The sequence below is a fragment of the Manacus vitellinus genome, unplaced genomic scaffold, assembly GCF_001715985.3.
Source record: "Manacus vitellinus isolate BGI_N305 unplaced genomic scaffold, ASM171598v3 scaffold_1_pilon, whole genome shotgun sequence".
Lineage (NCBI taxonomy): Eukaryota > Metazoa > Chordata > Aves > Passeriformes > Pipridae > Manacus > Manacus vitellinus.
In genome coordinates, this window is record NW_021939396.1 from 31121885 (window position 1) to 31149794 (window position 27910).

The 27910-nt window shown below is 35.6% G+C and overlaps 1 protein-coding gene across 3 annotated transcripts; it reads left to right on the forward strand.

Annotated features, from left to right (window-relative positions):
• The first annotated feature begins 1259 nt into the window (after window positions 1-1259).
• On the forward strand, window positions 1260-27910 carry UBE2W (ubiquitin conjugating enzyme E2 W). Of its 3 annotated transcripts, none has more exons than XM_029959248.1 (5): window positions 1260-1354; window positions 5186-5288; window positions 7836-7991; window positions 9100-9175; window positions 27157-27910. In XM_029959248.1, the coding sequence occupies exons 1-5, from the start codon at window positions 1314-1316 to the stop codon at window positions 27177-27179; spliced, it is 399 nt and encodes a 132-aa protein (XP_029815108.1). In that variant the 5' UTR covers window positions 1260-1313; the 3' UTR covers window positions 27180-27910. The 3 variants fall into 3 exon arrangements, with proteins under 3 accessions (XP_029815108.1, XP_029815106.1, XP_029815107.1); XM_029959246.1 differs by lacking the exon at window positions 27157-27910 and adding an exon at window positions 13408-15096 and having other exon boundaries at window positions 1266-1354; XM_029959247.1 differs by lacking the exon at window positions 27157-27910 and having other exon boundaries at window positions 1266-1354; window positions 9081-9169.

A 27910-nucleotide genomic window follows, 5' to 3' on the forward strand; every position in this document is an offset into this window, starting at 1 on the left:
TCTCACAGGCCTCTTAACACCTAGTTTATAGCCTGAGGAGTCAGGCTCTATGGGCAGAGGGTGCGAATAGTCTATTGACAACAATAGTCTAGTTTCTGGGAAATGGCATGGAAGGCTATAGAATACAGTTTTGGGTTACACCCACCATGATGAACTGATCTCAGTTGTCCTAACTAGGACAACTTTATTTTCCCCCGTGGATTTTTTTAAGTTCTGGAAAAGTTGTTTGGAAAACATCTACAAATGCGTGATAAACCTATATTTAAAAAAAAATTGGATATTGAATGGAAATGAGATACTAAACCCCCAAACCATGTATTTTTATTCCTTTTGAGTGTAAGATCATATTCACTAGTAGGGTGATTGAAGTGCACTTGCAGGTGGTAAACCTTAAAATGATTGACAGGAGAAAGGAAAGTAGGAAATGAGAAAGCCTTGAACTTTTTGTCATCTACATGGCTTGGAAATGACAAAGCATATTGCATAACTGTTTATGTGGAGAAAATACAGTCTGAAAGCAGTGCCAATGGCAGCACTTCACAGAGGTTGTATTTCCCTTGCTCCATAGATTGTAAGAAACAGTGCTTATAGTTGTTAGTGAAGCAGCTGTTTGCAGTTAGCAATTGATTTATCCCTGTCAAAATAGGTAAGAATTACCTGAGTCACCAGTATAACTCTTTTCTATGTACTGTGACTCTGTAGGTTCTAACATGCAGTTACTATACAGTTGTTAAATAGTTTGTGTTCTGCAATTCACCTAGTCTTGTTTTAGTTTCTGTTCTGTCCTCTGGCTTGCACATATGCCAGATAGAAGTGTCTTAAATTACATAGAGGAGGGAGAGTTGTGCTGTTAAAATCTTGTAGAATTAATTATAATTCTCATGCTATCGTGCGAATGTGAAATATTCTCTGCTAGGTGTAGAGCTCTCATAGACATCTTTGTAATATGACAAAATAATTAATACATCTGTGTAGTTTGTCATGAAACAGATCTTCACGTTGCAGTGTTGCAAATGTAAATGCCACTTCATTTTAACCAAAAAGTAAGTTTAAAGCCTGTGACCTTTTTTGCCTGTGACTTTTCAGTTAAATTTCTTGGAGAGGAGTCTTCCTTTTTGCTCACCTTTCAATTTCACTTTGTTTTTAAATTTTCAAATAAGACTCCTTTTATCTTTTAATAATTGGTGAAATATACTTTAGTGTGCATGTTTATTGTTGAATTTAATTTAGTATTTAAGTTATTCTGTACAATTTCTTTATAGAAACGATTACAGAAAGAACTATTGGCATTTCAAAATGATCCACCTCCGGGAATGACTCTAGATGAAAAGAGTGTACAAAATTCAATTACACAGTAAGTACATATCTTATTTCTGCTATGCTGAAAATGTAAGTAAGGGAAGTTCTCTTTATGTCACTTCCACCAATTCCAAGTATCACAAATTTTTGCTTTCAGTGTAGACAATGAAACGTTGCTCTCCTTAATAACCATATTGCAGTAATGTGTTGGGACACTTTCAGGAACTGGATAGTGATTATTAAATTTTTATTTGGCTTTTTATTGTCTAACAAACTGTCAGTTGGTAAAAGCCCCTGCATATTTTAGAATAAAATAATTTAACAGTCTTTCATAGCTACTAACCTCTGAAATCCCTTTAGATTTATTGACATAATGGAGTAGCTGTCTTCAAGTTCTGTGTTATTTGTATAGAATGTATGTCGTAGCTGTTAATTTACATTACCTTCTTTCTCTAAAGCAAGTGAAGGAAAGTTCTTATAAAGCAAAGTTGTCTGGGTACACTTGTTTGTGCTTTTCTCCCTGCCTTAACTTTTTTTATGATTAGTGAAATGGGAAGAGAAACATGGTAAAATATTCTGTGTCCATTGAAATGGACAGAAGTTGTTCTTGGAACTGAACTGGTTTTTTTACCTGACTGAAGTTTAAAAGATTTAGACTGTTAACATTCCTTTTTCATAATTTTCTTAGCTTAATTTTGGACAAATTTTTAAAATTTAGCAGATGTAAACATTAACGAGAGTGTAGATATCAGGCTATATGTTCTGGACTCAGTTACTGATTGATGGATCAATTTAAAAACAGCATAGAGCTGAATTCTGATGTTTCACATCTGCATTTTTGGTGGCATCATTCAGACTGTGTTACATGAGGCTTTTCTAAACCTTGTATTATACTGAATCAAACACCTGTATTGCTTCTTAAGTGATGCTGGTCTTTGTGGTACTTCATGTAGATGAGTAAGACTAAAAAAAAAATTGAAATAGCAGTTCCCAGAGTTTGGTAGAAATAGTAATAACCTGTTGTAGAAATGCTGAATTGCAGCTTGTGTTTCTTGCTCTACTTCGGGTTTTCAAATTTTCTGCAAAAAGGACTCAATCTAATATTGCAAGTGTTTTTCACTCACTTCAACAGAAAATGACCATTAAATCAAAGTTCACAGCAGATGAAAAAGGAAAAAAAAAAATCTGTATCTTTTTCCTGTTTGTTGATTTTTCTTAGTATGTCTCATTATTATTTCTGTCATGTACATTTTTTATACCTTTCAATTCCTTACACACTAAAAGCTTCCTGATTACTGTCATGCTAGATTTTGAAACTCCCTGTTTTAGAAGCTTCCTGTCACAAGTAACATTCTATTTTTTTGTCTTTGAAGGTTTTTGGTGTCAGCTAGCATGTTCTGAGTTCATTAATGAAGTTGCAGTTTGAACTGGTGCAGTAAAAATTTGTGGAGCAATATTTGTTTGGGTTTTAAAGATGTTGAACAAAATAATTGGATCCCATGATGTAACTGGGTCATTTAAAATGTTAAGCAAACTTCTATTTTAAATACACAAGGATTAGAAATTTGAGAAGGCTAAACCATAAAGCACACAGGAAAGATGGGTTCTAGTGATTCCTTGACCATAAAAGAAAAAGAGTAATGTCCAGGCAGAGTTATCTTCTACTTAGTAAAGTAAACTATTTTAAAAACTTGAAAGTGGAAGTTTTCTGGATCACAAGCAGCAGTAAATCTAAAGAGTATTGGTGCACCATGTGTATAAATGTAAAAGCAGAAGGCATAAGAAGAGATAAGTGGTTTGGAGTGTAGATAGATTAAATAAAAATAAAAATATGGAATATATGACAGCCATCACTGTGCTACTGTTGAAGTTGCATTCCTCTTGAAGAGTGTGACAGCTAGCAGTTCATTAGATAAGCAGTTTTTCTCAAAAAAATCTCCTGAAGCCCAAAGAATAATAGAGGGGAAGATAAAAAATGTGCATGATTTAAATACACAGGGAGGGTATATATGACAGGAAGATGAAGAGGTTGGGAATATGATCATCAGGGCTGCCAGCTGGAGATGTCAACTTTTCTGAGCACATTGCTGTTCTGCAGAATCTCAGCTGCCTTCTTTGAGTCGATGTAAAACCTGTCTGACCATTTTTGTAGTCTCTTGCTGAATTTTTGCCTTATCCCGTTGCTCAAATCTGTAAAACTCAATCAAGGGTGAAAAATGAAAATGAGAAAATGATACTGCAAAGGATCAACGGTAGAACTCTGTAAGATGACAGAAGTTAGCAGAATGTTGCTGAATGTTTTGAACAATATTCAAAGCATCTATTTTTAACTGGATTAAAAAACCTACAACACAACCCAAACCCAACCACAATAAAAACCCTACACTGAACACCACCTTCTCATTCCAACGAGATGAGGTTCAACAAGGCCAAGTACTGGGTCCTGCACTTTGGCCACAACAACCCCATGCAGCACTACAGACTGGGGACAGAGTGGCTGGAAAGCAAAGCGGCAGAAAGGGACCTGGGAGTTTGGATTGACAGGAAGCTGAACATGAGCCAGCAGTGTGCCCAGGTGACCAAGGAGGCCAGTGGCATCCTGGCCTGTATCAGGAACAGTGTGGCCAACGGGTCCAAGGAAGTGATTCTTCCCCTGTACCCAGAGCTGGTGAGGCCACACCTTGAGTGCTGTGTCCAGTTCTGGGCCCCTCAGTTCAGGAAGGATATTGAGGTGCTGGAGCAGGTCCAGAGGAGAGCAACTAGGCTGGTGAAGGGACTCAAGCACAAGTCCTATGAGGAGAGGCTGAGGGAGCTGGGGCTGTTCAGCCTGGAGAAGAGGAGGCTCAGGGGTCACTCTCATCAACTCAACCTCATCACTCTCTCCAACTCCCTGAAAGGAGGTTGTAGCCAGGTGGGGGTTGGTCTCTTCTCCCAGGCAACCATCAGCAAGACAAGAGGGCATGGTCTTAAGCTTCTACCAGGGGAGGTTTAGGTTACATATTAGAAAGAATTTCTTTACAGAGAGGGTAATCAGCCATTGGAATGGGCTGCCCAGGGAAGTGGTGGATTCTCCGTCCCTGGAGGTTTTTAAGATGAGACTGGATGTGGCACTTAGTGCCATGGTCTAGCAACCGCAGCAGTAGAGGATCACGGGTTGGACTTGGTGATCTTGGAGGTCCCTTCCAACCCAGCTGATTCTATGATTCTCTTCCCCTGGCAACTCCACCTATCAGTTACTTTCATGTTATGATGGAAGGACCAGAAACAGAGGAAAAAGAATAGTGTGATATGCTGAGGTATTATCTCTATTACAGTTGCAAATAATTCTTTTTTTTGTTTGCTTTTGCTTTTAATTTTCTGGGACCTTTTCCTTTTTATACTATTAGCTTTTCCAGTTTTGGTTCATTACCTGCCAGGTACTGTTGAATTTCTGAGCTTTTCATAGATAAAAGTACAAGATGAGCTTTGTCCTTTCCCCTTGGATACAGATTTTGTTGTAATAAACTGTGCTGATGTTTTCTGTGACAGAAAACGAAAGAAAAACAACATGAAAGAGAACGTGTACTAGTTTGTTTCCTTCCAAACCTGTTTTTATGTAGGAATAAGCTTTCAAACAGGTTTTTTATTTCAACTGATGGATCTGTGTTGAGTTCAAGTCATATTTATAATTTACAGCACTATGTCAATGCCTGTATGTAAAATACCAAGCTTGTTTCCTTCAAATGTAGACTTGATGCATTGCTCACCTTTGTGACTGTTACAATGTTAATAACGAATTTAGAAGGTTTGGCTCTGATTCATGTTGATTTGGTTTGTCCTGTGCTCCAGGAATAAAACCACAGTTTGTCAGTCCACAGTACTAACAACTTTTTCCCCTGTTCCTTAGGTGGATTGTAGACATGGAAGGTGCTCCAGGAACACTATATGAAGGGGAGAAATTTCAGCTTTTATTTAAGTTTAGTAGTCGGTATCCTTTTGATTCGCCTCAGGTAACTGCTGCCTTCTTCCTTGCTTAACATTACCTTTGTATTATATCTGTATATTGTATCTGTATGACACGTGCTGAGTGTTATATCATCCACATATCCTGATGTGAGGTTTAATTACTTTAATTTGTATTAAATGCATTGCTCAGATGCCTTTTCTTTTAAAAATGATTCTGCAGCGAGGTACAATGCTTTGGCAGTCTACCTGATTTCATAGGAGATGAAAGTAGTGTAATCTGAAGGCTTCTTGAGGTTGATATCCGTATCATGTGAGAGACAAATACAAGGTAAATAGGAAGATCCCCTTTATTGCGATGTAGGAGCCAGGTAAACCACAAATTGCTGCTTTGTCCCATCTCTTCTTGCTTTCAACATATTTTTTTCTAGTTTGTTTTTAAGACTATCGCATCTTCTCTGCTGCCATTATTAATATAGCTGAAGAAATACTGTGCTTCTGATAGGGATTCTCATAGATACATGACGTGTTTGAGAGGCCTGCAAAGAGTTTGATAATTGAGGTATGAGATGCTGCATTGCTTTCATGACAGCCTAAACTGAAGGGACAGCAGTACTTAGAGACTGCAGGATGTGCTGTGTACATCCATCCCTCTGTCACCTGAGGGAAATGTTTCAAAACAAGGCTGGTAAGAGTAGTCACCTCTTCTTTTCTAAAAAAGGAAGGAGAAAAGGAAGAAAACCTCAGTTCTTGTCCTGTCTGTTTCAGCTCAAAGTTCTAAGAGTGAACTCTGCAACTTCTCTTTATTTGTTGTAAAACTGAAGAGTGGAGCTGTGAGAGACACTTAAACCATAAACATTAAATATTTTTGGGTACCGTGATAAAAACTAGGATGCTGACTTTTCAGTCTTAGGTTTCAAAGAACAAACTGGCCACCTGTACTTCTGCACCTCATCAGGTTTGCAGTGAACTACTCATAGGTGATCCACAAGAGAGTAGCCACTTTAATTTGATTCCAAGTAGGTACTGTTTGTATTCATTACCCAAGCTGTGTGTGTGGCTCTGTGCAATTTATTGTTAAGCATCAAATTAGATCCATACATCTACACTGAATTTTAGCACAGAAAACAATTAAAAATTTAAGTACTGGATATTTGATTGTTGTAGATGGCTAGAATTTCACTTTTTAAAATGCTGCTGTGCAGTAAGGTCATTCTGTGCTATGAACCTCTGGGTCATAATTATCTCTCTGGCAAATCTACTTACTGTGACTTACTTGACAGTTTACACTTCTGCTGCTTAATCACTTGGTTGTTTTCTGCTTTTAAATGTATGTGTCTATCACAGCATGCATGCTTTTACTTACCTAGTATGTCTAATTCTGGTTTTCATGTAAAAGGAAGATATTAGTTACAAGTGAAATACATTACTGGATTCTGAAGGTAAGCTCTTCAAGGCTTAAGTAAGAGGTTAAAAGACCTATGAAAGATTATTCTGAATCCAGTTTTTCTTCTGCCTTAGAAACATGTCTTCTATTTGGCAGATAAATTAAGCTCTCTGATTTCTGTTTCCTATATGATGAGGGTGTTGCCTCTGTCTTGTTGTCAGTGATGAGGTGGGTGTGTTGTGTACCTGTTTGCATACTTGTACACGTATCTATGTAACTTAAGAAACACTTAAGAGACTGCTGGGTATTATGGTTATGAGTGGTAGAGATTTATTTTGTCTTTGCCTAAAAGATGACAGTGGTTACGCTGGAAAAGATGTTCAGGAGTTTAATACTGCTATGAAGATCTCACTTTTACTCTATTTCCCTTGGTCCTGAACCAACAATGTGTTCGACAAAATCTTGATGTAAGAGCAATAGTTGTCAAAATTCCTTTTCTAATCTTTTTTTGACTGTGATACTTCCTGTAGTAGGGAGGAGTTAAGGTTCTAAATGCTGTTCTTCCATGTTCATCCACATCAAATAAAAATATATTCCATTTGAAGTAAAAATTTAAAAGTATTTCCTATTTGGTAACGAACTTTAGTTTCACAAGTCCTTTATTTTATAGTTGATAAGATGGATGCATTTTAATTTTACTCTTGATGCTGGAACCTGGATGAGTTAGTAAGAACTTAATTTCTGTTGTGTCCAAGATTATAGAAATACTCATTTGTGATTCTTCCTTGTGCTTCTTGATGTACAACATTGTGGCTTATAGAATCATTAAAATCCAGTATTTTGGCTAGGCAGCTGTATTCCTTAGGGCATAAAAGACTGAGGCTGCAAGATATAAAAGGTTTAGTTCATTGGTTTTACATAGTTACCTTTGAGTTTTTCTATGCTGTATAAGTATTCATAGGAAATCTTCTATATCATTTATTCAACTCCATCATCACTAGCTATTTAGGCTTCCATTGTTTATTTTACATTTCATTTAATAGTTTCCAAAAGTGAATAAACCTAATGTGGTAAAGTGTATTATTTAGTGTAAGTGAAAATGACAGACCTGCTCCTTAAATAAGATTATATTGTTTTCCTAAAAACAATACAGTTTTATTTAAAATGTGGACTATAAGTCTCAGGTATTTTTGTTCTTTTTTTTTAGGTCATGTTTACTGGAGACAATATTCCTGTTCATCCTCATGTTTATAGCAATGGTCATATCTGTTTATCCATTCTAACGGAAGACTGGTCTCCAGCTCTCTCAGTGCAATCTGTTTGTCTTAGCATTATTAGCATGCTTTCCAGCTGCAAAGAAAAGGTATGGGCTTTTTCAGCACTGTTGGAGTAGAAAAAGTAAAAGTTAATAGTTTTCTACTTTGCAAAGTGAAATTTTCATTTCTCAGATTCTAAAATAGGCAAAACTACTATATCTACATTTCTACTGCTGAAAAAATACTAAGCTAGAACTTCAGAATAAACAGTGCAGTAAATACTTTGTCACTGTTTTCATGGTAACCTGCTTACATATTGGAAAAGAGGAACAAATGGAACCCATCTAGTTCTCCTAACTGAAGTTCAATCATGTTTTAGGACAATTCTATGTAAAATTATCCTGTCTCTAGAGGTGGTGCAAAATGAATTGAAATGTCTTTAGTGCAGATGCTTCTAAGGCTTTGCATCTGTGCTATTTCAGTGATCTTGATAATTTTCATTTTGCCTTTTTTCTGATGACACTAATACCTTAGACCTTTTGTAAAGAGACTGCCCTTTTGCTCTTGACCATTTCTTTCGCAGTGGGCTATCTGTGGAAGTTAGATGTGGTCAGAGCTTGTCCATGTGTGCTATCTAAACATGCCTATTTATGTTGCATCCCAGTCAGTCCTAGTCATGTGCATGTAGTTGAAAAAACACTCCAAAATGGCTTTATATTGTATTCTATCCTATGACTTGTTCTGTATAATGATGACACTTACGAAGAAAACTGAAGAATATGAAGTAAGGATTTAGATATAGATATTAAGGTTTGGTTTTTTCACCCACTCCAAGCTGAGCCTTATGGATGTGAATTGGATCTAATACATGAGAATTAGATTTCAAACTGCAAAGGAATTTAGTTTGGGGATTTTTTGAACAACAGCCGTTTCTTTCTTTTGGGTTGTTTTCTTTTTTTTTTTCTTTATTTTTATTTCTCCCTCTATTTATTGCCAAACTCTTTGGTATTTTTCATTAATGTTTTTCTTGGAGTATCTCCACTAAGCATTTGTTACCTGGATCTTTGAGAGATTTTTCTTGACAAAGGTCTAGTCCTGCCTGTTATGTCATTTTCACTGCATTCACATGGTAACCTTACAAAAGCTTATTAAATAGCTCGTGTATTACAATATGAGGATTGTTTGATTATTTGTAGGTCTTTTCTTCTGTTGCAGAGGCGACCTCCAGATAACTCATTTTATGTAAGAACATGTAACAAGAATCCAAAGAAAACAAAATGGTGGTATCATGGTAAGTATTTAACTAGGACCGGGAATTTTTAAGTTCTTTTTAGGCTGAAGGCAATTAAAATGTAGGAAAGTGGGATAAATGTGTTCAAAGCATTAAAACTCTTTTTAATTTCAGAGAGTTATTAAAATCCTGTTTCTGAGATAATTTGCTGTGATTTTTTTTATATCTCATTTTAATAATTCCTGGTGAAAATGTAAACTCATATGTTTTAAATTGTAGGATAGAGTTTGAATGAAAGTTTTCGTAGACCGCATTAGTCCATGACAAGTTTGGGATTGGGGAAGGGACATACTGAAACAAAGTTTAGCTCTAAACCCATTTTTTTTTGTTGTTGTTATTAACACTTTAAGAGCTTTTATGGTGTTGAAAAGATACCTATATATTTGTAAGCAGCTGTGTCTTTTAATAGATTTCCACTCTTAATCAGAATTTCCAGTATGGGACAGTTGACTGACTTTAAAGGCTCCTAAAAACTAATGCTCAATAATATAGTAATAAGATTCTCCATGTAAATGATAAAGAAAAGAAACCCAACCATAACTAAAATTGCTACAGTGTCTGCAGTACTAGTGTTGTGTTGGGGTTTTTTTCTTTGTTCAGTTTTCATTTGGGAGTTTGCTTTTTTATTTTGTTTTGTGGTTTCTTGGGGTTTTTTTGCATGTTCTCTGTCTTGCTTTATACAATGTGATTTCTTTCTTCTGCCTCATTTTTTGTCATCCTCTGCCCAGAGCTGCACTTGGTTGTATGTGCTTGTCTTGTCCACTCCATTGGTGAGAAAAGAGAGAAGGAGGGGGTAGAGATGGGCTGTGCTTTGTTTCTCTTCTAAGCAATGCTTTTTTTACTTTCTCTTGGAAAATTCTGTTCAAATGGTAGTTATGGGGAGCCCCAGTATTTTGGGAAGGGATGTGTTAGAACAGGTAATACTGTATGCTAGCATAGTGCAGGAGAGCTGATTCCATCACTGCCTTTCATTGAAGGCTCCATCGTAAGACATCTTCTGTTTTTCACTGCCTCCCCACCCTGGGACATGTTCTGTCCCCTAAGTGAAATGGGAACAGGTTTTTTGAGACAGTGAAAGTTCATGACTGGAGAGGCAAATGCCAAAGCCTTCACCCCTGAAATTCTTAAGATTGTTAAAACCCCATGAATGCCTTAACAAAAAAAACTTGAGTGTTTCATAATACTTGCCAAGACCATGGGGTTTTCATATATGGTAATGTAACAGAATGAAATTCTGTTTCTCATAATACTGTAATAGTATCTCTAAAATAAGGTGACTTCAGGTACATTAAGAAAAGTGCTGTATGCCATAGGATTAAGATGTCTTTGAGAAACTTGGGACTGTTTATCATGTGGTTGTTTTTAAAAGTGACTCCAAGAATAATAATCATATTGCCCACAAGGATGGGACTTTTATCTTCACCAGATTGTACAGCAGTCACTTTCTCTTCTCTCTCTGTTTTCACACTCTTGTAATGCGTTTGGTGCTTCTCCATTTTTAGTTTTGGGAAAGTTTTTGTTACCTTTTATTTTCCACTTGCTAGTTATTTTTAAAAAGAAACAAGTGAAGTTCCATTTATTGGTTATATCTTGTGATTAAAATACATTCTGTCTACTTTTAATTTGTACTAGTCTCATATGGATTTAGAATAGAACTCCATAAAAGGAGAACAGTCTGCAGATATTACTTTGATTTCTTAATCATTAAATTCAATTTACATTAAACAAGCAAAACAACAAATTAGTATGAAAAGAAATGTGGTTTCTCTGACTCTGAAGGTTGTGGTATTATTGTGACTCAAAACCATCAAGGTGCTTATAGTTCACTGAATGAGTAATTTAATCACTATGAAGTTACTATGCAATGGCTTTTTTCAGAATGTTAGAAAACCCTACCCTTCCTCAAATTCAGAGCAACCTAAAAACCAACCTGAGGCAAGAGAAAGCAAGTCAGTTCATTTAAATAACTCATACTGTCTTGCTTCCTGATTAAAAGTTCATTGGGCTCCTCCCCACCTTAAATTCTTACATGAAAAAATTACACATACCTGATGTCCACTGGACAAAAGTTTCATAAATGCTCGAGTGTTTTCCCTTTGAGTTTTGTGTGTCATTTGCTTTTTCTCTCAGTTACAAGTAATTTTTTTTCTCCTATGTAGACATAGAACAAGACTGCCAAGGCATGATCTTTAAGTTGTCAATGTTTTCTTAACGGGTTTGAAGAACTGCTGGGTTACACTAAAATGGGAAGTGTGAAAAGGTGCTTCTGTCATCTTTATTTTCTGCTCACGCTTCAACTGAAATGTCACTTATCTAATCTTGTGGTTGAACCACATTTGGCTGGGTAAATGAGGGGAGAAAAAACAATCCCACCCGAGAAAGAAAACCAACTGTTCAAGGGTAACCACTGGATGAAATTAAATGCTAGTGCTAATATAAGAACATATGGAGCGAGATGCAAAATAGTTCTGCCCCTTCTGGTATCAGCTAGCCATTGTACTGCTTTAGCTTCAGTGTGATATTGGATCCCTGTGTTTTGAAGAGATAGGAAGAAATCTGTCATCTGTATTAATACATGCATTTGAAGGAAAATATTTTTTTCCAGTAGGTACCCAGAATTTATTTACATGGGAGCAAAATAGTGCATGGTTGGGACCTGATGTAAAGCAAACCCATATGAACACAAAGTGATAAAGTGGCACTTTGAGACATATTCTGACATGTAAATATGTGTCTGCATTTAGCTTGTTACAGAACTTTTTAATCTCATTTCATCCCTGCTTCAATGCAGCAACTTATTCCACAGAGTCATGGAACCCTATTTGCTCCAAAATGATGTCCTCAGAAGCCCTGTTTAAAGCTCCTGATCTTTGATAACTGAAAGTATTTCTGGATTGTCTGCCCTACCCAATGTCTGTTTCAACTGTACATTGACTTTCATGTTGAATTTCAATCTGAGAGGTGCTCATGTTATGTTAAAGACAGAAAAGGATCTTCCAGATAAAGTTTACTTGGGCATCTAGACTGAAATTAGTTTCATAAAACTGTTGCCTGGCTTTGGTCTTGTCAGGAGGTAGTTTTTTTTTTTTTTTGGTGGAAAAAAGGGGCAGTGGTGTTTATTTTCATCTAGCACTTCCTTACTGCTTTTGGGCTGGGGGCTTTGTTTGGTTTTTGTTTTTCCTTAAGTGGAAAGTGTTTTCTCTGGTATTTGTCCTAAAATTTTAGTGCACCATTTAAATACCCATTCTCTCTGTTGCATCCTTCTCCTTTTTTTTTTTTTCTTAACATGTACAGTAGCCTACTATAAAATTGAAAAGGTTTTTTACAAGTAATAATATTGACGACATAATGTTTTCCCGTGAGAATGTAGAATGTTTATAGGGCTACATTTTTTAGGTGTGCGAGGTTACAAGTGCTTTAAAAATAAGCAGACAGTAAGTTTGCTTTCTGTTAACAACTCAGTATTTACTGTTAGCAGGTACAAATATACTGCAGGTTGATATGTGAAGGAGAACGTTTAAAAGGGAGAGCATTCACAGACAAATATTTGATATGGAGCATAATTCAGAAAAGATTTGCATAGAATACACATTTTTAAAATATATTCTGTCCAATCACAGTATCTGAAATGTAGCATATGTCAGTTATTTTTAGGTTTAAGATTTTAGGATTATAGTAGCAACCTACTATTGTTGCGTAACTCTGTCAGCTATAGTTTTGTGTTGAGTCTTGAGAAATAAATGAATATACATGTGTATAAATATATATATAGATATATATGTTTAAAGGGTTGAGCGTACATCAGAAGCAGCCCACTCTGCCTGCTCTTATCCCTATATATTCCTTATAAAAGGATGTCTCAATTCGATAACTGGTGTGGACCTACTGTACTTCAAGGATGCAAAATGTTAAGAATATTTGATTTTTCATTTTCTGGGCAAGTGGCTTTCTAAATACTGAGCGTAGAAATGACTGTCCTTTTAATGGAATAATTGCTAATGCTAATATCTTTGATGGTGTATGTGTATTTCAGAAGTTTAGTTTTTGATAATCTCTTTTTTCCCCCGCGTCAGTATTGAACAAAACAATAGAATTATTCAATCAGTGTATTTCCTGTATTTCCTCCGCATGTTACTGTCTATGCTAGGAATTGTTTCTGCATATAGCACCTTACTAATTTAGAATTAGAATGTTTATATGTTTTCCATAAATGCTCTTCTTTTATTTTAAAGATGACACATGTTGATGCCACCATTTTGTGATCCTCGTAGCAGAAGATAGTCCTACTGAGAAAATGAGCACTTTGATCATTCAGTCTTTGAACTTTAACCTTTGACTGGAAGTGACCTATAGGCAATGAAGACTACTTCCTTTGACTGCATTTTTACTAGTGTGCATTCTGGGCGCATGTTGATCGCTGGTTCAGTCCATGCAACTGACATGCTTTTATTAGTCATACAGTATTAATGCAGGTGTCCAGAAATGTCAGAATAATTCCATTATTTTTATTTTAAGCTTTTGGAAGAATTCCAGGTCTTCATATATTGTGCAATAACACTGAGCTCCTTGGCGGTTTTGGTGCATCCATTGCCGGCAATGGACATTGTACCAGGGAAAGGTTTTGCTCCTGCCACAAAAAAGATTGACGCATGACAGAGCTTACGAAAGTTTTGGATACATTTGGATTATAAGCAAGGGATTGACAATTACCTTAAATCCAGCCCATTCTTTTATATTTGGATTCTATGCACTGTGACCACAAAACTAGCAGCATGAGTTAACATGCCTAGCTGAAGGACTGTAATAAGATCATTACATATTTATTGAATTGTTTATCTGCTGTCAAATTGTTTTGACATGGGCGGCTTTTCAAGTGACATTGGCAGAGAGGTACAATGTTATCCCTATGGTGAAATAAAACTACTTTTTGTATATAGTTATTCATATCTCTGAAGCAAAGGTATGAGTAATTTAGGGTATGAGTGATTTAAACAAGAATTTATTTTGGAGATAGAGGATGGCAGTGATATAACTGAACTTGCTGCAGTCCGTAATTGGGCTTGTAATTTGTACTTTAGAGCTTTTTCCAAATAGATTGCACACTGTTATTTCCTGCTAGCCATCAGCATGAGCCCTACTGCCTACACCAATATTTCATTTATTTATGTGTTCAAAAGCAATCCATATAACATTTTTTGTTTGCATTCACTGTTTCTTTTGTGTTGTATGTCATGTTTGAATGTTACAAAACAATATTTTGATTGAAAAGCTTTGTCAGAAGATATTTTCATGTAAATTATTTCTTTATCTTGTAAGCATCATCTTGTCTTTTAATCCTGTACTATAAAAAGAAAAAAAAATACATTTTTGACAGAGGCTTAAAGTTTTCACAAAAAAGTGTGGACCTTCTTATTTAAGTTTAGACTAAAGTATATTTTCTTAACTTGCTTGTCCCATGCAGCCATGGCAATTTTTCCGGGCTTTTACTTCACCAAAAAAGGGGAAAAAGCCTAAAATCAGACATTTTTCTGTGGAGCAACATTTATTGAAATGATAGTTGTTCTCAGCACTCTGTAATATTTTGATACTGCAATTAGGTTGTCTTTTTAGGAAGCACTTTTATAAACTTAATACCTTTACACATATGCAAAATTTCTATAATTTTTTTTACTGTTGCCTTATTGTTGCACTCAAAAAGAAATTCAAGCAATTAATGCATGAATGTCTAAATCAAGTAGCTACTTGATGTAAAAACAAACAAACAAAAGCAAAAAAAATCCCTAAACCCAATCCAGAATGAATTACTACAGTAACAGAAAATTGGCTGAAAAGACTGATTTTTTTTTTTTTAATCTGCTGTATGATAACTGACATGTTTTATAGCCTTGTACATACTTCTCTGTTACCTATTGTTTAAAACATTTTAAAAAAAAGTATAGATGCTAAACTCAGGGTGGATAGAGTTCAGATGGATTTGCTTCAGAGGAGTATTTTGTACAGCAACAGGACTATAGATGCTGGCAGTGAAGTGAGGCTACAATAAACTTCAGGAACTGCTATTTTTTTTCTACTGTACTGAAAATATCTCTTGGCCTTTAAAACTCAATGGTAAAATCTAGCTTTGGATATGAATTTGATGTGTGTATATATTTTCACAACGAGCCTTTGAAACATAGAATTCAGTTCATTTTAGAAGCCAAAAAAAAATAGTTTTAAACAAATGAAATACTTATGCTCCAACTTTTTGTTTAGCAAAATATTATTGTTGTGAGTTCATCAAACTGGTTATTTTTGGAAACATTTCATATGGAAGAGCAGTAATCTTATACTTAATCTGTATATTCATGTTAACTGCTCTGTATTAATTGAAACAATTGATGCATCTTTGAGAAATTAATGTATGAACGGTTCACATAATGGATCCTATCAAACCAGTCTACGGGAAAGAGACCTTAATGTGACACCAGGTAATGTCTGTACAAATGGCTCAAGTACATCTCAGATTCAGTTATCTTTTTATATAGTAGCTTGTGAAACTACAAGACATGGTTTCATAGAAGCTTTATGACATACTGTATTGTATTTTGTCAAAGATGGGTGTTGTAGTGCAAAACATTATACGTTTTATTGACCTGTGCTATCACATGGACTATAGTGAAGTTAAATAACCAAATTTATGCTGCTCTTTAATAAACTCCCGCCCCCTATAATATACTTAGATCAAAAAAGTGCAAGGTAGATTAGAAAAGAATGTACCTCAGGTCTTTTAGTTTACAGTAGAAATGCCTCCATTGGTTCTCTTGTAGATCTGTGGGTAAGTTCGCATATATATAGAGGGCCAAGGCAAAGCCTATATACCACTCAAGCCCTCAAAATAATGCAACTATTCTGACAATGCTATGATGTCCTGAAATAGGGCTTGAATTAATTGAAGGTGCCATCCTTTTCCTAGGGTGACCTTGTGTATGTAACTTTCTTTCACTTGGAATTTCTCACATGAAATGGTTACGGAGTTGGCTTGAAACTATCTTGCTTTTATTTTGTGTCAATATTCATGTTGTTAAACACTTTGTTTTGTGTTTAGTGTCTTTATACTATAACACAATAAATTCTTGTTTTAAAATAGATTACTACCCTTGACTGGAAATACGTGTGGACCTTTTCATGGTGGAGTGCAGAAGCACTGTTCCTTATGTTCAACCACTCTTGAGACAAAGCTGTCAGTCATTCTAAAATGCTGTGATGCGTATCAGGGGAGGAATTGGGATAACAGCGAGGTATTTCCTCTTTCTCCAGAGGGTATCTCTTGTATCAACTGAAGGAAATAGCTTATTTAAAAAAAATCACTAAGATGTAATGCTTTCATTTCTTACAGATGATCAAATAGTTCCTTATTATTGTTCTTTGGTTGTATGACGAACGCTTCAAATATTACAGAGAAAGTTTCAGATGCAGGGTTCTTGTTTGCTTGCAGTGGTGGGAGGAGAGTTTCTATTACTTTGTTAGCATATATCAGGACTGTTGAATTAAACCTCTGCCTCATACCGATAATTGCTTTCAGTTTTGTACAATTTTTTGTTCAAGAGATGATGTCTTCTGTGTTGTAAAAAACAAAGCACTTTATACCTAAAACGCATATTTTTATGAAAAAATAAGTTTTTAAGATTCATATATCATGTGTTATGAAGATTGCTCTGGATGTTTAATTTTTATTTACTACTTTCTTTGAAAGTCTGACAAACTGTAGTTCACATCTTAGGTTTTAAAGGTACAGTTTAAGGAGACCATAGAGTTTCCATGTCAGTAATTACATATTAAAGAGTAGAGTAAACAAGTGTCTGCCAGGAAAAGTTTAAATATAATTGGTAATAAGACTTTGCAGTCCTGTTCTTGGTAGGTTTTTTTAATATGTAAATATTTATCAAAATAAATGATGTCTTAAAAACAGAAGGGAAAAAAGAAAACTACCTGTGGCTCTCATGTTTCTTAGAACATGTCCTGTTGTTATTAAAAGGTTTGCAATAGTGTAACTATATAACTTCTAGCTTTGGGGAAAACCAGTGTAGTTTTTGCCTCATCTGGCAAAGCAGTTGAGCATTATGTTGTGTTTCCATGCTCACAAATCCTGATCACTCTAAGTAGTAGGTTGAATGAACTTTCTTTTAAAACCAGTTACTTTTAATCCATATCACCCAGTCCTGTTTGGATTTGCAATAATACACAGTGGTACCTGAATAATTAGGTGTTGAACTGGATAAGGGGAATTAAGCTGCCTTAGTGATATTCCATCTTCAGCTGCAGTCACACAGCAGCATGGGAAGAGAGACTTTGGATTTAGTTCATGTGCCAGGTACTTGTTGGCCTGGTTTTTTTTTAGGACTACTACTAACTTTACAAACCGTCAGGCTTTACAATACCTTTATAAAACGCAAGAGTAGAAATATCACGAGCCGCCTTTTACTGTACTGAAATATAATTCAGAAATACAAATTTTGAAAATACTTACCTCTGCTTTTATTTCATTTTACAGATAATAGCAATGCAGGAAAATCTTCACTTGCCCTATTCTTTTCCTCCAGATTTTATGTACTTTTTAAAATAGTGTCTGAGGGATTTTGAACAGTTGATTCACTGTAACAAATTCTCTCTGGAGGTACTTAAAGTGAAGTTTTTTTAAATTACAAAGGAAGAGAATTTCAGTAACACTGTAGTTCCAAAGTAACTGCTTTCATGAAGTGGCTTCCTTAGAAACCCGTGTAGGTTTCATTCAGATATTAATTTTTGTATTTATGAAACAAAAAATAAATGCAAAATCCAATTGATCATGCAGTGTGTATCAGTGTAGAGATCAGATATATAAGCCTGTGTCCACAGTCTCTTTAGTATAATACTCCACAGGAGCTCTTAAGGTGTGAGTCAGTGGTAGTAGGTTAGATTGTGTTTAACCCCCTTCAGTTTACTTGGGTGATTTGCAGTGCAACTTTGTCTTTTGAAGTGACATTTTTCACTTGACTTCAGCTAGTGAAGGAGCTGCTTACAGGAGACACTTCTGGAAAAGGAATCCAGTGAATAATTGAAAACCATCATGATGACCTCAAAGAAAGATGTTACAATCTGAAATCCTATAACACTGACCACAGTTCTTTCCCTCATGCTGGCCTGTCTTTTGTTATTTAAAATTTCCATGATAAGACCTTAAAACTTTTGTCTTCAGCAGTTGGGAACCTGTTTTGTTGAAGCCCTTCGAAGTGCTTTGTGCAAGGTAGTCAGAGTTAAATCTGTTCAGATACACATTCTGGGCCTTTTCCCAGGACCACAATATTATCTGGATGCTGCTAATGAGGTTCTCAGGGGCATTTTATCCTAAAGATAAAATTAAGCATGGTTCCTGTTGTTACAAGAGAAGGAGGAATTTGTATTGCTTCCTTTCCAGTCTAATGATTTACATTCCTACCTTGCATCTAACTTTATTGTCAAGTCTGCACTGAGATGATCTAGCCTGTTAAACCAGTAGAAAACTGAAAAAAAAAGTGAAATTTTTTCTTCTCAATTAACAAGCTGAATCAGCTTGCTGCATAATCAAGAGTTTCAGAACTAGTGCAAAAAATGGAAAGGACTGTGCAGCTGGGGTTTGGGAGGTGATGGCTGAAACGTGATTTGTATCTTTAGGCTTTTCTGCATAATGTACTAGAAACCTTGTGTTACGCAGAAGGTGAGTTATGTGCTATGAGAAGCCTGAGCTGGAGGTCTGGACTGCCAGTAACAGCCTGTGGCGGGGGACTCTCCTGTCTGTTTTAACTGTTTTCTAGTAAAAATTCTGAAGTTGTTTCAAAGCCTTCCAGTGATCTGTTACCTCTCTGTTTAGATGCCTTGAGTTTTTGTGCCCAGGAACAGGTTGGCTTTTTGCATTTTTTTATGTTTGTTTTGTTTTGTTTTCAAAGTAGTAAGTCTTCTGGCATTGCTCTGTTAGGATATTTTTAGTAAGGTTTTTATCAGACCAATGTTGTCAAGCCTGAATCAGAGTTACAGATTCAGTGAAGCTACTCAGAAAATGGCCAGTTATTTTCCAAAAGGAAGGCATTCCTGTTACGAATCAAATGTCCTGGAGCTTAGATAGAAAGCCAAATGTAGTTACAGTCATCTAATACAGAAAACACTTGAGACTCAAGTCTCGGCTATAGATTTCATTTGTCTATTGTATCCTTTAAGAGCGTGACTTGCACTGTGGTAGGAGATTTTCAAAGCAAAACCACACTGTTAGTCGTCTCATCCCTTCCCCTGAAGGTCTTGTTCAAGGGATGGATGAAGTCCTGGTGGGTTTGATCTTAATGTATTATTTTTACTGACTCGGTGAAAAGTGTGTGACAGCTGTCATTCTGACTGGTGATGAAGTGTGAATAGCTCTTGAGTCTCTTTCTTATTCTCTACTGTCCATATGTCTGAAGAAAACATTGGTAGCTGTGCTTCATATGCGCCGAATAAAGTACATATTTGTTTATTGGGTGTAGACAATTTTTTCAAGATCAGAACTCTGGGAGAAGCAGTACAGGAAGTATACATAACGAAGTAAACAAGTGACAAAGACAGATAAATTATAATATCTCCAGATGATACAGAGTATATCAAGCCTAAAGTCTTGATTTGCATAAGGTTTTGAGTTTATGGGAAATGGGATGGAAGGAGAAATTGGGGGCAGTCACACTGATGTATTCTGTATTGCACTGGGTTTTGGACTATAACTCTTTTAATCTTTTATGTATCTGCACATTGTCATCTGCCCCAAGCAGTAACTACTGTCTTAAGGATTATACTGGAATAATAAATGACTTCGGGTTCCTCAAATGATAATTCAGTCTCTGGGAATGATCTTTCAAACACTCCTGCAAATTCTGTTGACCAACACAATGAGGATACCTTATGGAGATGAGCTGTGCTCACAAAGTAGGGTGGGAGGGAGAATAACTAGTTCTTGGAAGTTAAGTTTGATAGCATCCTGAATATTCTCAGTGAATCGGTGGCTGGTGGCATGGTGCTTTTGGGTTTGTGTGGTTTTGGGTTTTCAGGTTTGGGCCTTTTTTTTAAGAGGACATCAGTAATTGCACCAATCTATAATTCTTATGTTAAGAAGTTCTTCAAAGTTGGAAGAGGGCAAATGCAGCGCAACTATGGTCATGATGCAACTGAAAGATCAAGGTCCTGTATGAAAACTGGTATCATTTTGTTGGGATGTGCTATACTAAGAAAAACCACTGGTCCTATCAAACTTAACAACTCAGAGGATGGATAGCCCTCTCCAGAAACTGAAGTAATAGGTTTCTTTTTGCCATTGCAATTTTTTTCAGAAACCCTAGTTAACTGATCAAAGTGGCCCTCATACTGTGCCTGACAAGAAATTTTGAAGTTTTGCAAATGAAAAACAGATTGGATATAGTACTTTGCTATGTGATTTTGTAATTTGGAAAATTCTTTCTGTTAATTTCCTTTCTTTAGTCTGTAGGAATAGACCAAATCATACCTGGACAGTACTTAACATCTTCCTGTTATCTCAGGTGCTACTGGGGAATGCTCTGTAGAAAAACTTGTAATTCTTTTCCCTAAAAACTTCTCTGGATTGGTCCTACACTCATCTGAATACATCATCTACTTCTTTTTGTTTCCTATCAGCTGCTTTGTAATGTTGGGGGTTTTTGAACTCATTTCTCTGCGACACTTTCTGAAAGTGAACATTATAAAGGCTTACTGTTTGGATGTTGATATGAAATGTCATTTCATCCAGAAGGCACTTTTCCTTACATTAGTGACTGTAGCATGCAATATAGTAAGGCCTAGGTTTTCCTGAATGATTTCTGAAATGTAAATCCATCTGAACTTTTTATCCAGTATTGGATGTACCCGGGTAAGGATAACAAGAGTTGTCTTGTGCCAGGCAGCCCAGTCTTGCAGCATCTGTGCACCCAAAGTTTAATGTCTCATGGTTCTCTTTGGAGTAAACCAATGATCTAATTGGAAAATTTGTGATCTCTGTATAAGCCAGTTCCATACTGTTTTGTGGTGAGATGGCTTTCTGTGTATTTCAAGGCACTGTATTAATGCACTGTACTTGATTTTGAGTAATGCGTCCTGTCACTGTTACGAGTTTGTCAAATGGTAAAACGTTTACTTAATTCTTTTTTATACTTAAAAAGCATTATGGCAGGATTTGGCCTCTGAAAGGAGTCCTGCTGCATGATCTGCACCACATAACACTGCTTCTTTCTGTCATAGATCTTTATTTCTTGGTTTTGGTCTTCATGGTAGTTCTGTGTACATACTAAAGATGGGTAATAAATCTTGCTTAGGCCATGCATTAATCTGGATTGATTTTAGTGTGTATCAATCTTTGTATGTATGTTATCGTTATACCTTACTTGACACAGTATCAAGGACCTTATAAGTTACAGCTTTTCATTTGAAAGAGCAGGTTCCCATCAATGTTTAGGTTTTCATTTGTTGTGGTTTTTAAAAGTAAAGAATGCATTAAAAATAATCTGGATACAACAAAGTGAGAATTTGCTAGCTTTTGCCTGGAAGTAGAAACTTACAGGCTACCTCCTTCCAGATTTGGAATTTATTATCTAAAGTGTTCTTTCTGTTAACTGTAGTGAAGTGTAGAGGAAACTGATTTGAAAGTCTTGGGGCAGTTTTATCTATCTGTGAAGATGCAGTGCCTTGTAGATTGCTTATGTTTTGTCCTAATAGGCTTTGAATAATCGAAACATTTTCAGACATGGTGATGTTTCCCTAATTTCTGTGAAGGCCTGTGGGCTCTGCACTTGTTTAAACTTTCAGAGAAATGCAGAAATGTACAGATCTGCCATATAACTTCCATTTTTAAACATTTTTATTTGGTGTTCCAGGTAGTAGATTAGTGTTAATTTAATGATAGAATAGTACAAAACTTCTCAAATTATTTAGGAGTTTACTCTTGCTTAAATTGTCAAATTCAGCAACATCGAACCATTGTAAAACTGATGGTTTTGGTAAATTATTGGATGGGTGGGAAATGTCTGGCTCAATGATGTGCTATACAGCAACATTTTAGTCAAAATATCCAGTTAGGGCATTTGTGCAAATTCTCAAAACATCCTAGAGTTCCTATAGCTTCCAATAGCACATAATGGCAAACTGATGGTTTGGTGACAATGCAGGGTAAGGTTGGGGTTTTTTATTTCGTTAATGGAAAGCATTGCACTGACTGTTCCTTAAAAAAGAATTAATTATAAAGCTAGAACTGCTGCAGATCTTAATGTCTACTGTATTACACCTTCATATAGCAATAGAATTTAGTCCAGCTGTTTTCATTGGGTTACGTACATGATGGTATTTGTGCTTAATTACAGCTAGTAATTTATAATTTTGTCAGCAGACCCAAAAAACTTTACTAAGGGGTGGGTTCTTAATTTAGGCAGGATTGTGAAATGATGTGAAGCCAGCTTTAACCAACTTCATCTAATATAAATATGATTTGTCTCGCTCTCGGAATACATTGTTACACTATTAGTTCACTGCTGTCCTCTGAAAAAGTTGCAGTGCTGGTTGCTATAACATACATAATATACGACAAATTTCTTACGTGGTAAACTCTCATAGAAATGTCTACTTTGTAGGCGAAACTAAGTACTTAAATTGCATTTGTTGTAGGTGTGACATGCATAGATCCTGTATTTTCAGCAAATGTAATACCTGCTGTTTACTCAGTTACACTTCATGTTTTCTGAAGCTGTGTTGCTGCAGTCCCTGGAAGTAGCACAAATGTATTTGCTTTAAGAGCCATCAGTTAGAAAATGGGGCAGACTGAGAATGAAGCCAGTGTGTGCTGGCAGGAGATAGTACTAATGGCAAATTGCAGGCATCAGTAATCCTCTAAAAATAAACATCATTTGAGTGACAATGCTGCCAGTTGTCCTTGCTTTTAGTGTTTCCATTCATGAGATTCTATACTTAAGAACACGTGTAGGCAATGCTTTATTATTGTTCCTATTGACTACGATAAGTCCTTTATGTCATTTACTGAGTCATGTTTGTAGTACTAGCAACTTCTGAACTTTTTTTTTCTGGGGCTGGAGGAGGGGGAACCCTTTTTCTGTATGAATGCTGGGTACAGACAATTTCTCTTTTCTGCTCTTGTGGTTGGACTTCATGTAAATCTAAGGTAGTTCTTGTTCCAAGAGAATAATAATTTAAAAATTACTAATTTAATATAGTTTTAATTTACTGTATAAATTAATAATCATGTTCAATTTCTGTAAGTAATTTTTTTACTTCTACAAAATGGTAGAAATACAAATCCTTTTCCTCTTGTTGCAGAGTTGTTCCACTGTCCTTCAATAAAAGGTATTTAGCAGTGTAAATGGGTGGGAAGCAAACAAACTATGCAGAATGGAAAGCATTTTTCTACTGACTGAATTCTCTTTGAACTAGTTGTGTCCTTTTATCTCTTTATCTGTATCAGGTAAATCTAATGTCACCACAAGAATGTGTTTGGTGATGATTGAAATACTTAATTTTCATGTCCAAAATTTGCCTTAATTTATTTGAAGATGTAAAAGGCCTAATCCCTACTTTCTCTGAGACCTAGTCTGTTACAGTGTGCTACTGGTAAGGTTGTCTATAGGTATGATTAGGTACAGTCTCTCACCAGGACAACTGTGCCAATAAATATAACTAGTATTGACACCAATGCACAGACTGGTGATATTAGTGGTGTCACTTTGGTTGTGTTTGAAGTGCTGCTGTAAAGGTACTAATGAGAATCCAAAGCACTTCAGAATGGGCATGATCTTCTCATGCAACACTGTCAGTAAAAATAGCATCATGTTTGGACTTGTTTGAAGGCCTTTTTATGTAGTCAGAATGCTATCGGTAAAACAAAACCCCCAAGACCCGCAGGGTTGTAAACAGGAATTTAATCTTATAGAATCTGTTGCTGCTTTGGCCTGTAATAACTCTTTGGCTTTCCCATAGTTCTCTCCTGAGCAAAGCCAGTGTAGTCTCATCGAGTAGCAATGCTTAGTAATGCAGAAATGGGCCATTCCTAAATGAGTGTGTGCTTTGTAATGGAAAACTGATACACTGATCTTCAGGTTGCTAATTCTGGTATTATTTTTGCTGATTTATCAAACTGTAGTTACATTTGTCTTCATTGCTGTAGTCATGAGATGTGAAGCCCTGGCTGACCTGAGTTATCTTGGTTTTCTTCTAACATTCTATGCTCTGTGTTTTACAGAAGTAATACAAATCTCGTAGTTTCTATTTATTTATTTAAATCAGGAAACCACATAGGATATATGAGAGGGTGTTTATAATACATGATGAACTTTTATTAACTATCTGTGCATATACACACACAAATTTATGTAGTTATTATGCATATTAACTAGGTATGTATAAATACACATCGTTAGATTTTCTATAATTGTGAGAAGGTGAGGTGAGTGTACAGAAAGTTTTTACAGTACCTTGTGTTGAAAATAAATGGAAAATTATGGAAATAACTGTCACAAAAGAAATGTGCAAATTAGAACTAGAGACTTAATGCTAGCTTTTCTGCAGTTTTGGATACATGAACTACAATAATGAGTGATGTGGGGTTTTCTGAATGTGTTATACAACTCGTAATATTTCCTATAAAATAATTTACCAGTATAGTTTTAAAATTTCTCTAGCATTATTAAAAGGGTAAAGCAAAGCCTTTATTTACACAAGGATTTACTATTCCTAGCACTGCTGTATGAGAGCAATGTGAGCAAATAATTACTGGGAAATATAATACTACCTGCAAAGCAATCTGAATTTGGGCCAGTGGGTCAACTAATGAAGAAACAGCATTGGTACCTTGATGATAAGAGACCTAGATGTAAACTGGTGATTGCAAAATCAGCACATCACTCTGGTTGGATTCACTTTGGTGTGTTCTAAAAAAATTATACTTGCTAAGGGAAATAAGGACTTAGAGGTTGTACAATGTCCTTATACCATCAGAGAGGGAAAAAGTTGAATATATGCTGACAAGTGCAAGTTCTAGTTCACTTAATTTAGATTCTTGAAGTGATTGTGTGATTCATCTGATTTAGGGAACTTGCATTTTAGACATGAATCATGAAAGATAGCGTGTTAACATCAGTTGTTAAAATTCATTGCTCATGAGTCTTCACTGGAGCATAAGGAATAAATGGTTTCTGTTACCTGAGAAAACTCTGCATGGTATTTACCCGTAGTTTGTTTTATCTTGGTTTGTTCATGCCTCTCAGTCCTTGTACTATCTAGTGGTAAATTGTTCTAGGCACTTGTATGACATGCAATGTAGTCAAAAATCTACTTTCATAGTCACAGTTCTGCACCTGTTATTGCAGAGAGGCGTGACCTGACTAGACTTAGGCTTGTTAGTAATATTGGGTGTTAATCAAATGTAATCCCAAACTCCTGGCTTTTACTTTTCTAATATGTTTTAATTACTGGAAAAATGTTATGTAAAATATTATTTTAAAAATTATTTCTTCTGGTATTAAGCTGTTAGAGGCTTTTATTCAGTCGAATGACTAACTAATGTAAAAAATATATTGTTTGCTCCCTGTTGGTGTATTATGAGCACTCTATTAGCTTAATTACGCTTTTAAATTTAGTATCAAAATATCATCCAAGTTCTTTAATATATAAAAAGTACAGCTACAAAGAAACTGTCAAACCCTGGAGCAGGGTTCTGGAAGAGGCTGTAAAATCTCCGCTCTTGGAAATTTTCAAAAGGAAACCGAGCAACCTGCGAACTCCAAAGTCAGATCTAGCTTTAAAGTTGGTCCTAGTTTGAGGGGGCAAGGAGGGTGGTAGAGCAGAACTTCAGAGGTTCTTTCCAACCAGCTGTTCTGTCTGGACATTTTCTTTGGGCATTTATTTTTGCTTGGTTTGGTTTGTTGCACCAAAGTGTATTGAGGGGTGGAAAGTCATTTCTTGATGACTTTCTATAATTACAATTCTATTAACAACTTGCATACTGAAACTGGATTGTTGGGCAAGTCATGGCACTCCTGTTGTGTACTAATGGAGTAGAGTGAATGAGTATATACAAACTATGTATCTTGTTTGCAAAAATGAGAAGGTTTTAGGTTGTAATAAGCTGCTTTTACTGGAGGTACTGACTAACCTTTATCCTATGTCTCAGCAGTAGCAGAAAAAAACCCAAACATAAAGGTACAGTAAATCTAAAGAAGATATTAGTAATGTAATTAAGTTGTTCATATATGTAAAGCTCCAATTTTACTGGAAACATTAAAAAAGCTGAATACATGAACTTAAAATTATTGTAAAATATCCTTTCTTTTCTAAAATATACATATATAGTAAATTTGGGGATAAAATTTGCTCTTTTGTATTCAGTTTTGTTTCAGCTATATTCCATTTGCACCACAAAATGTATATCAAGATACAAGACTTTTCTGAGTTGATACCTGTATCTCAAGATGCATTTTTAAACTAAGCCTTTAGCTGTGTAGCAATAACAATATTATAAAAATTTTAGGTATTGCAATAACAGAACAGATCGGAGATTTTGTAGGCTTGTTGGAATTACATCTGTCTCTGCAGAAAGTTCAGAAAACCTCCCTTGTAACCTGATGCTGACATTCATTTGGATGCATTTTTCTGCTGGATACATGCATGCTAAGTATATGTTATGCTATATGGTTGTTCTTCAAACTACTAATAGTAGTTAAAATAAAAATTTTAAGACATAAAATTAAAAAGGAAAAAACCCCAAGAACAAACAAAAACCCTACAGACTTATGGAAGCACCATCCTGATTCAGCACCTGAATGAACTTTACTCACACAAAATTTCATAGTAGCCTAATGAAAAGTACTTGCATTATTATCCATTGCTACGTTGTATCACTATATTATATCAGAAGAATACATGAGAAATTGTATTATACTGTATACTTCTGTCCTCAGTTCTTAAATTAATTAAGGGGTAAGGAATCTGAGAAACAGAAAACAAAACAGTGGAGGAATGAGAAGGGGAGGATGACGAACTGCTGCTGCTGAATACAGGGTATGTATAAAACTCTTAGCAAATGCTGAATTCCCAAAGTGTGTTTAAACAAGTTGTAAATGTTAGTATTCTGTGAATAAAACCTTGCTATCACTTAGATACTCACAATACAGCTCTGCCACTATCATTGTATGTTTTTGGTGTTGTAAATTACCTACAATATGCAAGCTTACTACCAAAATTCACCTCGGCTGTGTGCCTACACCATGCTTGGGAATCCTGTCAGACTTCATCTTTTTCTTTTTTTGCTCAGTACTGATCCACCTCTTGATGTGAAGTCATGATTAAAGAAAAATTTTCTCACGGAATAACAGATACTGGAGGAAATATGAACTCTGGATTCATTCTGATTCAACCTGACTTATCTGTTGTTTTTTTTTTAAATTACATTTGCTATGACTAATGTTATGAGCTATCATTAAAACCTAGTTGCATAGTAAAAAGATACAGGCATCTTTCTCCCCTGCAAAAATCTGCTTTTGTTTCTAAGCCTGAGGAACTTTGTTACTGCAGTCTAGCAAATCAGGTAGGATTTGTAGGAAGATCATTGCTTCAAGTTCTGATGCTTCTACAAAAAAAAAATTAGATTGTGGATTAAACTCAGAAATCTTTTATCAATGAACAATAAAATGATTACTTTGAGATAAAGAATTT